Source organism: Myotis yumanensis, unplaced genomic scaffold (genome assembly GCF_028538775.1).
Source record: "Myotis yumanensis isolate MYYU_CA2020_CCGP unplaced genomic scaffold, mMyoYum1.0.hap1 SCAF_9, whole genome shotgun sequence".
NCBI lineage: Eukaryota > Metazoa > Chordata > Mammalia > Chiroptera > Vespertilionidae > Myotis > Myotis yumanensis.
The window spans coordinates 68,860,203-68,872,331 of record NW_027223760.1 but is presented as its reverse complement, the minus strand read 5'-3'; the positions used below and the strand labels follow the sequence as shown (position 1 = coordinate 68,872,331).

At 39.1% G+C, this 12,129-nt stretch overlaps 1 protein-coding gene across 7 annotated transcripts in view; it reads right to left on the bottom strand.

The window, feature by feature from the left end:
* MAGI2 (membrane associated guanylate kinase, WW and PDZ domain containing 2) overlaps positions 1-12,129 on the bottom strand; it is a 1,130,082-nt gene that overhangs the window by 260,289 nt on the left and 857,664 nt on the right. For all 7 annotated transcript variants that reach the window (XM_070424553.1, XM_070424554.1, XM_070424557.1 and 4 more), the window contains 2 exons: positions 2,780-2,901; positions 517-699 (listed from right to left, as the gene is read on the bottom strand). In XM_070424553.1, coding sequence (XP_070280654.1) covers positions 517-699; positions 2,780-2,901 — 305 coding nt within the window. The remainder of the gene's footprint in view (positions 1-516; positions 700-2,779; positions 2,902-12,129) is intronic.

The following is a 12,129-nucleotide window of genomic DNA, read 5'->3' as shown; positions in this document are numbered from 1 at the left end:
TATGAAAATTAATTCATAAGGACTAAAGAAAAAATCTATATATTAAAGCATATGGGGACATAGAAAGATGAATACCACTTAAAATTTTTTTTTCTATGAGATGAGCATGAATATTTAAATATATAACCTGGGCAATTCAGCATGAGAATACTACAAGATTGATACATATTAAAAATATCAATGGCTGAATATAAGCTAGAAAAGTATGAAATGTTAATCACATCCCTAAGAAGAAACTCTAGAATTAAATTAGAAAAGTCTCAATCTCAAGAGTCCACTGAATCCAGCAAAGAGAAGGGGCAGTCTGAAAAATGTGGCCAAAATGACATTTGAGGCTGTTTCCAAAATACTTCAATGTGGTCCTCTTAAAATTAGGAAAAACAATTTGTGGTTTTCCTCAAGTTAAGTGACCTTTGACCCTCAAATTAAGAACACAGAAAGAAGCTCCTCATATTTTGCCGTAGAAAAAAAAAGATGTTGCAAAACAATGTTCTCAAACAGCACTCAGGAACTTACCTGTCTCCATTTTCCCATCCTGTGCTGCGGGCCCATCCGGAATCACACTTTTCACCTGCAGAAACTCGTCGGGCTCATCTCCACCAATGATGGTAAATCCAAATCCCATGTTGCTCTTTTTTAGGGTGGTGCTGAGGAATGTTCCCTTCAACTGGGATGCATCCCGGGTGAAGAGTGGCTTTTCTACGTTGGCCAATACAAGTTAAAAAAGAAAAGGCGTGTTAAGGCAAGTTCTCACCCGGGGAAAGCGAGCTGCTGAGCAGCCATCCCAGGATAAATGTGAGGTCTCCCGCAGTAAATGCAAGCAGCGGGGAGGTGCTGGAGGGGCAAAGCTCGCAGTACTGCCTCCAAACATAGAGCAGTCCAAGCATCCAGGGAAAGGTAGAAAAGCTGCTTGATTTGGAGAGAGATTTTTGTTGTGAAGTCAATGTTTGCATTCACTAAAGTAGCCCTTCTTGTGCTTAAAAAGGGCTGACTCAACATGCCATCAGCGAGCGGATAAAGAGGAGCCCAGAGGTTTCTGGGTACGTTCCTCTTGCTCTAAAAGTGTCCAGGTAGGAGACTGTAAGTGGCTGGACCTGCACAAAACCTTGAAACTGAAATGGATTATTTTGGTTTAAAAAGAACAGAAGCTGTGGAATGTTGCCACCAAGTCACAACATCTAAATTGTTTAGAAAAAGTACCTGGATGTGGGACTGAGTTAACTTATGCTAATGAGATGCTGTAAAGATAAGCAGATAAATCAATTTCTACTGGCCTGATAGTGTTTTAGGATTCTCTAAAATGTGAGCAAAAGGCAAGCCAATATTTCTAGATATAATTATGAATGTAAAGGTAACACATTTTGTAACAATATGTTGACACATTCAAATCATATACGGAAATAATCAGAACAGACCTTGAATCTACTCTTATAGGTTTGACCATTAATTTGTTATATAATATGCTTTTGCAGCTATGATCTGTAATAAATATTTTCCTAAGAATATATTAAATGCTTTAAAAATAATAGTCACACTAGGAAGCCGAATTAATATATTTTCAATGCTATCACAATCAAGTATGATATGTATTATATATATATGTATATAGTTGTTATAGTTTGGTTGACATGATTTGATAGTTGGATCAGCAAAACTGTACATGGTAACTCAGTTATGTATTTTCTATGATACTTTTGCTGTTGTTACATTTTTGGTGATATGTAATGGACACACTACAAAATAATGAGTTATATTTGAATTTTACTTGGTCTATTACACATCACAGATATCTGTGTGAAAAATAGAGAAAGCTTCTTTAAAAATAAAAACACACATATGTAATCTTGTCACTGAGGTTTCCTTTATGAAAGCAACGTTTACAGCTGGAGACCTTTACATTCACGGCAAGTGTGCTGTAGTGTACGGTGTGAAGATCATCAGCAGGCAATCTAGGCCTCAGCGTACAAAAGCCGCCTTGCTTTTGTGATGAGAAAGAGAGCCACGAAGACGTGAAAGGTTTGTGCAGCATCTCATCCCACTGCGTGGCTCTATGGTGTAGTCAGGTGCACAAGCAGCCCCAGACATACCGATCAGCCAGGGCCAGGGCCTCCAGGCGTGGTTGTGCGGATAATAGTACAAGTCGCTCACGCTGCGCCACCTCCCTGGGGCAGGGCGGGGGCGGCCGGATTTGGGCCTAGGTATTGTCGATGAGGAGTTGTCTACTGCCACAAAGGAGAACAAGCCTCATTCTGGTGCTTGGTGTTTTGAGGGCAAACTTACGATTCTCTAAGTATCTCTGCAGTTTAAAATACCATTGTCAGCCCTAACCGGGTTGGCTCAGTGGATAGAGCACCGGTCTGTGTACTGAAAGGTCCCAGGTTCGATTACGGTCAAGGGCATGTGCCTTGGTTGCGGGCATATCCCCAGTGGGAGGTGTGCAGGAGGCGGCTGATTGATGTTTCTAACTTTCTATCCCTCTCCCTTCCTCTCTGTAAAAAATCAATAAAATATATTTTTAAAAAAATAAAGTACCATTGTCAGACCCATTCATCGCCACCTGGAAACCTGCCGTAAATTCCTATAAGGTACTCCCCCGGGGTTTTAACTGAATCTGTGGTTGTTAAATACGTTAAGTTTAGAAATAGCAAACACCCAGCTAAAGCTAATAGAGGGGTTTGGGAAGAGCAAATCGATGATTTGAAACAGTCCAAGCGAAGAGCAGGCAGTTGGATGGACAATTTTTTTCCCTTTGAAACATTGCACGGTGACAGGTACCAACCTCGGAAACCTGGGGCCTGCAGGGGCTTGGTTCCAAGGTCCGTGTGGGGCATGTTATGCTGCTGTAGCTTCCTTTTTGCTTCCAGGACAGGGTTTTCAAACTGTGTTCTTCTGTTTATGTGGCTGAAAAAGAAAAGTTCGATTTAGAGTAAGGGTGGGGCCAAGCCCTTTAAGAGAACATTTGTACAGCTCTGCAGAGAGCAGGTGAGTAAGAAACACCGGATGTGATTATAGGCAAGTGCCCACCAGGTATGAAGTCAGCCTCTGCTGGGCCCGCCTATGCACAGCGTGCGTTTCTGTGACAGGAGCCAAGTCTCAAAGGCTCCGTCCTATCTTATTACATTAAACTTATGGATGATTCAGCCAGAAGAACCAGAATGTGCACTTGCTTTCTGGTCTACACTGTTAGTCTGAGGTAAATTTGGTACGTTTAAGTAAATGGTCAACAAATGAAATTTACACCAAATGGTGAAGAGAAGAGTATCATCTAAGCTTTGCAAAGCCCCTAGAGTAAGGTAATTCACTAATTAATTTACTCCTATAGCAACCAAAGTCCACACTCTTTAGAGTCAGAAGATCTGGATTGAAGGGCTGGGATCTAGGGGGAAAGATGCCCAGGGCTGTTATGGAAGTTGTAGAATTCCTGTAGGATGGTTGATGTTGAGATCAATCAAAAGTCGAGTATTTCCTTTCTGCATAGTGAGATGATAAAGTCATAGATATTAGAGACAGGAGGCTGGAAGCACCTGTGGGTCAGCTAGACTTAGGGATTATAGAAAAGCATGCCTTCTAGCATCCCTACAGCATAATGAATTCTGTGAAATTTAGAGTTCCCTTCCACAGAAAGGAGAGAAACCAATGATCCTGCCCAGCAGCAGTGCCTGGTGGCTCTTTCTCTAGGATATGAACACACCACAAGAAATCTGGCATATACATTCATTTTGATTCTTTTTATATACAGAAATAGAATTATGGATTATGGAAGAAGAGACAGGTTAGAAGAGGAATGAACAATTACTGAGCACTCAACGCTGTACCAGCTACTATATATAAATTTCCTTACTTCAGCTTAATGGTAATTGTCTTGTACTCTTATTATCCCATTTTAAGGTGATGAGACTGATACATTGGAGGCCAGATGACTTGCTCTAAATCATATGTCCAGTATGTGAAAAGATGGGGATTTGACCATGTCTATCTCTAAGATGTACCTTCCATCACAAACCTTCTCTTTTCAGTGTGTGATTTCACAATAGCAAGTGCAGGCATATTTAATGTGCACATATACACACACATGTGTGCACACACAGTCCTCTCATTTTATATTTTCTCTAGAACTACCCATCAGAAAGCAGAGGAGGTAAAAGAATCAAAATCTCAACAAACAATTTTATATTAATACATGTCAAATAATTCCTGGTGAGAGAGAAAATCGATTGTCAGGAACATGATGAGACCATTGCAATATCGAATTCCTTCCTCATGGGGGACAGGGTGGGGTAGCTGCCACTATATAGACCCTGCAGTCAATTAGTCCTGGATTCAAAATTCAGCCCTAGTGCTTAATTAACAGTGTGACAGCCTCAAGCAGTGCCTCCCGCCCAGCAGGGTCACAGATCCGGTCCCAGACCGTGGACAGCCTTGCCCACTGCCGCCCACCTTCAGTATGCAAATTAGCTGCCATCTTGTTGCTTCAGGGTGGGGGTCCCCACTGGGGTGCCTGGCCAGTCTGGGTGAGGGGCTGAGGGCCGTTTTCAGGCTCGCAGGCAACTGAAGCTCCCAACCTCTCCTTTTTTTCTTTTTTTTTTTATTCTGGGATTTATTTACCTTCTATGGCTGTCACTGGAGCTGAGAGCCGGCTTTAGCTCTGAGGCTCAGCTCCAGCTTTGAGACCTCGGCTGCTGAAAGCAGGGATCTGGGTTTGTTTGGGTTCTATAATTGAAACAATGTTGCAATCCTGCTGGCTGAAGCCCGGCTGGCTGAAAGCAGGTTTCTGGGGATTGTTTCAGTTCTACATTTGCAACATTGTTTCTTAGAGTGCAAGCTCAGAGGCTAGCAGCGGCAGGCGGGGAACCTTGGCTTCCTCCATCACTGGAGCAAGCAAGCCTCCTGTTCGCTTCAGCTGTGTGGCTGCCGGCCGCCATCTTGGTTGGCAGTTAATTTGCATATTGCCCTGATTAGCCAATGGGAAGTGTGTCGGAGGTATGGTTAATTACCATGTTTGTCTATTATTAGATAGGATATATATATATATATATATATATAGAGAGAGAGAGAGAGAGAGAGAGAGAGAGGTAGATATATATAGATTGCTGCTGATGCTATTGCAATTATTATCTTGATGCTTTCTCCTTCTGTCCCATAGTTCCCTTCCTAATCTCTGCCAGCAACATTCCTAGCCTGCATTATGCTTAGTTTATTTTCTTACACCATGTCTCATCATTAAGAGGATTTGAATTACTTTTAAAGAACAACAATGAAGAGTAAATAAAATCAGGGTGAAATCAGTTGAATCTGAGTGGAAGATCAATAGACAAAATTGATAATACAGTGTCCTACTTGTTTACTGGAGTTACATTGCAAATTAGCTTTGAGCTTTCTAGCTGCTAATTCAATGGGAGAGAGAAACCATTTATATTCTTCAGAGTATTTAAGATAAACCAAGACAGTTGTTCCGAAGGTTATAGTATTTCTGTTACTGAGTCTTGAGATCATTATTTCCAGGTCTTCGATAAAGAGGTTTCTGTGATGTAGTATACAACATCCTAAGTGATCATTCACAATAATGAACTTAAAGGGCTAGCATAACCTTACCATACTCTGTTAAAAGGATTGATTTTCATCTTTAGACTGTGCACACCTGTGTTCGTGGCCCATCTTTGTGTACTGAGCATTGGAGAGAGGGAAAGACAGTAATTTTTTATTAAATAACGAAATGATGAGTGTGTGTTTTAAGACTTTTGTTTACAAGTATATGGAACTGATTTCCAGAAGCCAAGAAACAACTTTGAGGTGTATCAAAGTATCAGCTTTCCTCATTTCCTACCTGTTCTATTTCTCTTTTGCTAGGTGTTGTTCATCATATGCTGCATAACTTTATCCTTAGAAAACACATTATAAGAACACTCCAGGGTTCATTTACATATACAATTGGGATCCTCCAACTTTCCACCGGCACATAATTATTTCCTTAAAAAAGTCAGTATGTAGCCACCTGCTTAATGGACACAATGCCAAAAATATTCCATTCACCATGAAAGTGAGTTTCTAGACTTAACAGAGAATGAAAATATCAATGAACTAGTCTGACATACCTTGTACCCCACAAATAGTACAAGCTGGGTGTGACTTCAGTATCCTGAGCTAATTGCTACAGAACATTTACATCATCACAAATGAAGTCATTCATTTAAAACTTAAAATGACCAAAGTTTTAAAAGACCTATCACAAAGAAATATGATTGTAGCTGAATAGGTAGCCTTGTCTTCCTTGTGCTTCCAAAATGAATAGTTTCTGGTCCCTTTAGCAAGGATTTGGGGGTCTTACAATGTTTAGAAAGAGTGTGAATGACAAATGCCATCTCCTCCTCATGGTTTAGGCTCTGTAAGATAATTACTAGCTTATTTAGATAGCTTCCATAAAGAACAGGAACCTGTGAAGCTACTGAGAGTTCTTAACTCTAGTTATATCTAGTGTATTGTCACATTTTTCTAATAGAAATCTTTAAGTGTTAAGGGCTAAGGGGGTAAGAGACATATTCTGAAGTGGTATATCCTAACAACACCACTTTCCCTTTACAAAAAGAAAAGACTATTGATACTTCCATGTTAAAATGGCCAAGGGATCAGGATATTCAAAAATGAGGTTCGATTCTTGAACATCTTATATGTGGCAGTGCTTTGCAGTTCAGGACAAACCCGAGGAGTTCACAAAACAAAAACAAAAACAGAGAAGACTCAGGCCCACCCTAAATCAGCTGAGCCATAATCTCTGAATGGGGTACAGGCACTGGCATTTTTTTATAAAAGCTTCCCAGGTACCTAATTCTAATGTGCATTAGAGTTGTCAATGCCCTGAATTAGAAGCTGAGAAAGCCCTGGCCTAAGTCTTATAAACCTGTGGTTTAGTTGTCTGAGCATTGTCCTGTGCTCTGAAAAGCCACCAATTTGATTCCTGGTCTGGGTACCTGCAACACAGGTTGTGGGCTCGATTCTTGGTAGGGGGCACACAGGAGGCAGCCAATCAATCTTTCTCTCTCCCTCTCTCTTTAAAAAATCAATAAAAAATAAAATGAAATAGAAGCTGAGAAAGTAAGTAAAGGTACTTGACTAAGGCCTGATAAGATTTAGCCTGATTAGATTTGTGTGGAAGTCTCATTTTCTGTATGCAGCCTTGGGGAGTACTAGTGCTTCAGAATAGAGGGCTCATGAAATCAGAAGGTTCAGAAATGTGAAATGCCTGGAGCGGAGGAAATATTTGTAGCTGATCGGCTATGCTGCCAAAGGTAGTCCCAGGTCAGCATTCTGTTTGACTGCTATCTCCTTCACTGTGGGTGGGCATGGAAGATACAGGAGGACAGATGTACATCCTGGGCCTATCAGTACACACGAGAGGTCTGCTGAGCGTTATGAAGACTATTCTCTGACCTTCACATGACCTGTGTTCCCTCCATAGTCCAGGCTGTTCACCCCACCTTGCTTCTCCTGGGTTCTTGGAGAGGGACCCTTTCAGTGCATAATCAAGAATAATACCTTTTATATCCACTGGTCAACTTCTTGACTTCAGTTGATAGTTTAGAAATGGATCTTTGGGTCAATGTGAGAGAGAAAAGAGAGCAGCTTTCAAGTGGAGATTGTACCATAAGTAAAATATTTCTAAGGTGGTCAAAGAGGCTCTACTAATTTCTTTAAGGCATGGGGTAACCAGTGTTCAATAAGTATTTGTTGAATAAATGCAAAGATGGAGAAGGTATGCATGGAAGGTGCCAAATCTCACTATTTTCAGTTTAATTCTGTCATAAAATATATGCTATGACAGTTAGAACTTATATGAAGCTTAGGACTAGCATGTGTGATTTAACCAATGTGCATTTGGATAAATGCCATGCATCATTTACTGGCTATGTACAATGTACTAATTACTATTTTTACCTAGGCCTAAGAGGCTGAATAAGAGGTGCTTCATGACTATGAAGAATCACATTTTTTAGGGAACTAGATATTAAAGTGTGCTAGGAGGGGTGAGCATAGTCTGACCTGTACTATATTCTATGTTGAACTGGACTGTTATTTCTTAATAAATTATTTATGAATGATTCAAATGTGAAGTCACAATAAAGCCTAAGTTATAAAACACGGAACTCCAAAAATATGACTACTGTAAGTGATATATACATGTGCATACATATCATTCATATATAACGATATGCATAGCCACGGATACAGGAATACTTTGGAGTCTGACTCCAAAGAGAATCAAAGAATTAACCAAGGACATTGAGAACAGTGAGGAATCATGAATACAACATCACCGATGTCAGGGATTATCCAGGAAAGAGGGAGACAGGAAAAGAGAGCTAATGAGGGGAGATGGACAAGGCTGGGGGCAAGACTGTGGCAGATCCTGAGTCAGCAGAACATGAGAATAATTCCAATTCTATGATACCCAATTCTGTGTAACACTCAAACTCCCCAGGCTTCCAAGTCCAATAATCAGAGTGAGAACAAGTTTTTTGAAAGTCTTATTCTTGCCTACTGTGTCTTTATTACCATCCAGACCAGGAGGAAATAAAATACATAGCTATTCCTTTTATATGCTAGAAAGTAATGCAGGAGGAATTAGAAAACCAAAATTTAACAATACTTTAGATGAGTCTTAAAGAGAAAAGGACCTACTGTCTGGATGCCTAGAATCTACACAGAGCCTTTTGATGCCGGGCCACTAAGAAATGACCATGGGGCTCAGTGCGGGCAGGAGGCTCTTGTTCTTAAAAGGTAAGGACCCAGGGAAGAAAGGAAAAAGAGAAGTAGTGGGAATAGAGAACGGAAGTTCAGCAGCACCAAGAGGAAATAAAGGTGGCAACAAGTTACTTCATTGCTGTCTGTAATAGATTGCTTTTTGAGGGATAAGTACTGTTTAGAGTTTTACATCATTAACACACTGTCTAACACCATGCCATGGCTGAGGGTCAGACAGCGATTTTCAACCGGCGTGCCATGGCGGGCATAGGGGTGTGCCACAAGAAAGTCTGAAACATTCCATACCTGACTATTTAGGCAGGGGCACTGACTGACTTCTTTTCCCTTAGATTGTCAAATAAGATGACAACTGCCAACACAACAATAGCTGTCCAGTGTGAATGGATTTAAATTAAACTTATTTTTATCGGATTAGAAAAAAATAATATTTTTTGGTATGCCACAGAATTTACTAAGTAGTTTATGTGTGTCATGAGAGGGAAAAGGTTGAAAATTGCTGGACAAGATGATAGTTTCATTCAACTGTAATGGGGGTGTATTTTCACATAATTTTTTGTTCCTTTCCATAATACATATGCAAGGTTGGAGAATTTAGGCCCCCACATTGGCTAAGTTTGTGTTTTTTATTCTAAATCTGTACATAAAGAAGATGGAAGGCATAATGTTGGATATTTCAGAAGAACGTACCATTTTGCAAACTTTTAAAGTTACATAATAGCTACTCAGATTTAAATTCTATTTAATAGATGCCACAACTCATGGAAAAAAAACTGAAGAATGAATGTCAGCCTTAAGTATGTCAGAGGAGAGAATAAAGGGAGAATGGTGGATGGTAGGGATGAGAATTAATATTTGTTGAGCAAGTACTATGTACCTCAGCTAAATAGGCTTCATGCTTATAATTCTTCTGGTCCTCAGAAAGGGTAAGCAATTTCCTGCAGACCTCAAAGTAAGGGGCAGATGCAGGAATCAAATCTAGCTCTGTGTAGTGCCAAACCCAACAAGTTTGATTTATGTGGTTCTGACACAAATATACACTTATTTTTCAAGTGATTCTCAATTTCTTTTAGTCAGTGTTCATTGTAAAACTTTCCCATAATTGTAAATTACCTGCTGATTTTCTGAAAACAAAAATGTAAAATTATAGCACCCTGTTTTGATTAAGTGATTTTTTTAAAGAGCCCAATGATTATGTATATAGAAATAGGGACTGATCACATTTCACAAGAAGAAATATATGTGTGTGGGTATGTTTTGCATTTTGTAGAAAGTGAGAAGTGAACTAGCAATAGGAGGCCTGGTTTAGGGTAACATGGTTTTCAAGCCAGAAGGGTCTCCTCCATGGGTTGCCTTTCAGCTTCCCTCAGGGCTTGTCCCAACTCTAATTTTCCTGTATTCTGTCCTTGCCAACACCGGAAGTTGAACCTGCACCCTGCCTTTGGCAATTATGATAATGAAAAGATGATTCTGCACTAATATTTATGAATATGCTTAAAGTTTTACATGAGTGAGAATGGAGGTATTCAATAACACAGCCGTGCTTGTCTTGCCTCAAACTTTGAAAAGGATTTGTTAGGTCTTCCTCAGGGTTGGTGATGCAGAAAGAAATGAAAACATAGTACTTACTTAGCAAGAAATTCTTTATGTGGTAACATGGCAGAACCTCAAGTGCTGGTGGGAACTCACATAAAAGTCACCTGTAGGTGGTAGGTTAGGTCATGAGGAATAACAGAGGCCAGGGCAGCCACCTGACTCTTGGTACTCTCAATCTCAGGTGTACCTCTTGGGTTTCACCAAAGTCAAAGCCAATTACAGTGAGTCCGAGTTGTCGTTCTCTACCATCTTTGAGACCAAACCAGCATTGGGGTTTTACGCTACCAGTCTGAAGACTCTACCAGGCACTGCCTTTGTGAAATTCCCCTAATATCTCTGAACTGCAACTGCTTCATCTATAAATAGCTCATCCACGTCAGAGGACTGTTTTGAAGAGCACTCAAATAGAATATGTGAAAGTTTCAAAGTAAATAAAGTATTGTATAAATGTAAGTTGACTAACATTATTTTTATATTTGGAGTCTGGGAGTCAAGTGTATTTTAAATATGGACAGCATAAAGTCTCTTAATTTCTATACTGGACTGCAGCTCTATTGCTACCACTTACTAGCTTGATGGCCTGGCTTCTCTAAGTTTAAGTTTCTCTGTCTGCAAAAAAGGTATAATAGTATCTAAAGCATTATGGTGATGATTAAATGAGTTATGTAAAATGCCTAATAGATGGTAGCTATTATTTTTCTGGGTTGACTAATAGTTACATATTAAGTCAATGCTCCCAACTAAATCACTAAGTAATATTACAGAAAAAAAGACAACTATTCCTATCATTTTATATATCTGAAAATATAGTCATGTGTTTTTGATGCCTAATAAAAACAAAAGAAAGTGACGGAATAATAGCATGAGGGGACTTGGTCACCCTCCATGTATGAGTGTTGTGCTTAATGGAAACTGGAACTACCTTTATATGATGGCAGTCTCAACAAGTGGTACTTAATAACCTTTCAGAAACCAAACTTCTAATGGTGGCTTTCTTCCAGACTAAATTAATGCCAAACTAATTTTACTGGTTTTGCCTGCAGTAAATCCAGTCAACCTTCTCAGCCATAGAACAGAATATTTTCTCTTGACAATTTTAAAGTTCATCTTACTTAGCTATATTGAATTTTAATATGTGAAATTTGATAAAATTTTTGTGATTCATCCATTTTTACTATATAATTAGCTGAGTCTATTATAATGTAATTTCACCTAGATAAATATGAAATTTGTTAAATACTAGTAATAAATAATGTGACTTTGTATTACAGAAAAAATGGGAAAGCAATATCCCTTCAAATATATTCAGCTGTGACAGTGGTGAAAAATACAGTAGTTCTTACCTTGACCTTTGGTTTATAAGCTTATCTTTATCTTTCTGCCCTTTCAATGATAATCTTAACATCAGTCTCCTGTCTATAGGAACCAAATACATTTTTATTTTTTTCCATAGCTTTGTAAGGAGATTCTACTAGAATAATCCACCTTTCCATAACATGTGTATGATTGGATTGTTCAGATCATTAAAATAAAATAAAAGAATGGTAGTGGACAGGGGTGGGCAAAGGTAGGTTTACAGTAAATACAATACAGTAATTATATAATAATAAATAAATAAACAAATAAATAACAATACAAGAATAAACTCTTGTTTTGTACTCACAACTATAAACCTACTGTTGCTCACCCCTGTATGTTATTGTTTAGCCAAATAACAAGTATTTTAAGTATTCTTTGATCAGCCATCATAATGAGAAAGTTAATGAGGCTGAATACAGG